This window comes from Physeter macrocephalus, chromosome 11 (genome assembly GCF_002837175.3).
Source record: "Physeter macrocephalus isolate SW-GA chromosome 11, ASM283717v5, whole genome shotgun sequence".
Taxonomy (NCBI): Eukaryota; Metazoa; Chordata; class Mammalia; order Artiodactyla; family Physeteridae; genus Physeter; species Physeter macrocephalus.
In genome coordinates, this window is record NC_041224.1 from 170,381,973 (window position 1) to 170,385,861 (window position 3,889).

Genomic DNA, 3,889 nt, shown 5'->3' on the forward strand with positions numbered 1-3,889 from the left:
ATTCCAATCTGAAAAGGGCAAGGCCCAGAATGGGATCCAGTCAACAAAAGCTGAAAAATATAGAAAACCCATTCCACACAGAGATGGTTATCATTTTGTATTTTTCTAAAAACCTCAAGGAAAATCCTCTATTATAAGTGTTGACATAAGAAATTTTCCATGTATTCAAAATAAGAGAATGGAATGGTAAACATGTTGACAAATAGCAATTTGAGTTAAAATGGTAATTCTGTAGTATTTTAGCTAGTTTTTACATTAACATTTAAATATATATTTTTCTAGGAGTTGTCTGATGAAACTAGGAAATAAAGAGAAAATTACGATTACCATTTGTTTACTATTCAGATTTTCAATCGATGAGCCAGCTACTTAGCAGTAATATTTGTTGAATTCACATTGTTTGTCCTAATCAACTTTTTGCAAGTATCCCATAGGTGGATGTTACGTATTTGGAACATAAATGCTATAAAAATTAATCCCCCTAGCAGTACAGCTGCTGCGAGGGCAATAAGTGTGTGTCCTGGAAATGGCAGAGGGGCTTCGTCAACATAAATCTGCAACAGAAAAAGCAAAGTCTTTAAGCTTTCTGAACCCCGTAATTCAAAACCCTGAACTTGACATGATTCCCACAGTGGTGGAGACATTGTTACTCATTTAGCAACATTCTGCCCAGACTGATATAGATATTTAGCTTCCACAAAGATTACAAACAGTCTCTTGACAATTTGACAGGTGGTGAATTTCCACATGATACATAGGGGATAGGAATTCGATTTGTATCCTATTCCTTTATCCTATGTCTTTAGTGGCAGAGGTGGGCAGATAGAACACTTACACAGCAGGAAAACATTCTGTGTTCAGTTACAGAGGAACAGGCAAAGTGCTGCGGGAACATGGTTAGAAGTGCCTAACTGCTTAGAGTTATCAGGTAATGTGCTTCCTGAGCTGGATCTTGACGAATGAGAGAAGGAGGAGAAGGTACATTCAAGGTAGAGGGAATAAGCATGGGCTCTTCCAAACTATCCTCTCTTTAGAAATCCTCTGTACAAGTGCTGACATTGGGAAATTGCTGTATATTCAAAATGTTTCCTCTGCCTGAATGGCTAATTAATAAAAACAAGTTCCTAGAGGGGAGACAGGATCGTTGACAGAGGCATAGAGTCATTTTTTTCTCTGAGAATAGAGGCAAAGATGGGTGCCATAGACGTTACAAGTAGAAGTGGGGGCATATGGAGAATAAGGTGGTTCAAGCTTATGTTTTCCCAGTGAAGTACGAAGGAAGATCATCTTTGGAGGTAGAAGAAAGTAGAGATGAATGAAAACAGGATGGCAGGAATGTGGGAAAATGCCAGGACAAGATAAAGGATTAAAAAGCTGCTTTAGGGTATAGATCAAGTTAAAGGTATCTCCATCCTCCCAGTGACCTAAGGATGTACCTGGTTTTTAAGAAACAGTCCCATAAGCTATGAATTCTTTTATAATTTCTCTCACATTCATTCTTCCTATTCCACTTTTGTTACCGCTATTGTGAGTTTTAACACCTCACTTTGTATAAATAAGCTCCCCTAACAGCTTTCCATGCTGTCAATCCATGTTGACATAATAACATTGCCAGATTAATCTTTGTAAAACATCAGTCTGTCTATAAAATTTTTTTTAAACAAAGAGATTGCTTCATTTGTGATGAGAAGAATCTTGACTATATAGAACTGGTACCAGAAATGGAGTATTGTAAGCAACAGAATTTAGAAGGTGGATCTGGCCAAGTGGTGTGGAAAGCAGTGAGAAACTGTGCTTTCCAATCTGGAAAGATAATTATCTTCATGGTAATGGACCAGCTGGTTTAACCATGTCCTATTGTACTTGGAGGATCAGACAATGTGCCCAATGCTACTGGAATTATTGGGGATTTGATAGACAAATATTACATATTGGATATGATACGCTACTTGTGTTTTTCAATATGGTGCTACAAGATACCAAAAATCTTTCTTTTAAAGGTGGCCCATCAGAGGAGGTTGGGTAATCAGCTTTGCAAGAATGATCTAATCTGTTTGTGGTAAATGAGAGAGACAATTGTGCGCTACATGTAATCTAAAAGCTGAATTTTCTTTTCTATGCTAAAGTTAGGAAGAGCCAGAGGAAACCACCCATTGTAATCGTAATCTATCTTTTTCTCTGTTCTGCTTCCTCAGTGTTGGATAACTCCCTCCATAGTCCCAACAGTCCTTATGGCTGACAGTAGCTCCTGGGGCTGCAAACTTCCTTGTTCAATGTCATTAAGAAAGAGCAAGTCCATGTCCCAGAACTTTGAGCAAAAGTCCTGTGATTCACTCTGACTGGGCAGGCGTAGATCATGTGCTCATCCCTGAACACCCCTTTTCAAAATGTTTAATAGTTTCTCATTGTTGACAGGAATGTTCCAAAGTTCTCATTCGGACATTCAAGGTCTCCCACAATGGGACCCTAACCTACCCACTTTCTTATATATAACCTTACATTCCAGCCAAAAGGATCTACTATTGAAGAGATTGCTTTATGACTTCCTATATCTGTGTCTTTGCTGCTGTTATTTTTTCCACCCAGAATGCCTTCCTTACCCATTTCTGCCTAAAACAAAATTTCAGTCACCTTATCAGAAAATATAAAAATTTCACTTGCTTAAGTCGTCTATTATATTTCTAAGAGTAGAAACCTCTATCACCTGTGAATCCTGTATTCTCCAGCTAAACTGCTATGTCTAAAGTTCTTGAAAACAGTTTTTTCTTTAAATGTTTCCCTCCCAATCTTCTATGATTATCTAAATATTCTATGACACGTCTAAAAAAAAGTTGAACCCCACAATCATAAAAGAGTATGTTCTAGACACAATGTCTTTTTATCATAAAAATACTTCAATTTGTGCTTCTTTAACGCAAAGAATTCACTTAACCAGAGTGCAATTATCAAAACCAGGATATTAACTCTGAGACAACGCTATTAGTCTCCAGATTTTACTCAAATTTTATCAATGATTCCAATAATGTCCTTTAGGATGAGAGAAAATCGAAGATCATGCTTTGCATTCCATTGTTTCAGGATACTTGCAAAAGTAGATTTCAGGAACCTTTGTCTTTTTCTATTGTTTCTTAATGATTCTCTACCTTTATTAACTATGCAATCACTTCCTATTTTTCTTTTATTCATTTTTGTGGTTCTTCCTTCGTTCCTGAAGCTTTGTTTCTCTCTGTTGACACTTCTTTTTAGCTTGAAGAACTTCCTTAGGCATTTTTTCAGAGAAGTTCTGCCTACAGTGGATTATCTTATTTTTCCTTCATCTGAAAATGACCTTTATTTTCCCCTCATTCCTCAAGGATATTTTCACTAGCTATAGAGTTCTGGGTTGACAGTCCTGCTTCCCTACACTACAACTGTCCCAAGTACATTAAGGATGTTGTACAACTTTCTTCTTCTGTGGTTTCTGATGAGAAATCAGCAGTCATTCAAATTGTTGTTCACTTACATGTAGTGTTTTTCTCTGGCTGCTTTCATGATTTTTCTTTGCCTTTGATTTTTAGTAGTTTGATTATGATTTAGGCATTCAGGTGTAGTGTTTAGGCATGATTTTTTTCAGTTCATCTTGTTTGGGATTCATTAAGCTTCTTGAATTTGTCAATTTTGTGTTCACCAAATTTAGGACATTTTCAACCTTAATTTCTTCAGCTTTTTTTTCTTTTTTTCCCTGTACTAATCTCTTTTTTCCTCTCCTTCATGGACTCTGGTGACATAAATGTTAGACCTTTTGATACTGTCGCATAGATCCTTGAGGCTATTCTTTTTTTTTTTTTTTTTTTGGTGGTACGCGGGCCTCTCACTGTTGTGGCCTCTCCCGTTGCGGAGCACAGGCTCC

At 37.0% G+C, this 3,889-nt stretch overlaps 1 protein-coding gene across 1 annotated transcript in view; it reads right to left on the minus strand.

Moving 5' to 3' along the window:
• Positions 1-365: 365 nt before the first annotated feature.
• Positions 366-3,889, minus strand: part of CATSPERB (cation channel sperm associated auxiliary subunit beta) — a 138,960-nt gene continuing 135,436 nt past the window's right edge. Inside the window, exon 27 of the mRNA XM_024130972.2 lies at positions 366-554. Within this exon, the coding sequence (XP_023986740.1) occupies positions 366-554 (189 nt within the window). The remainder of the gene's footprint in view (positions 555-3,889) is intronic.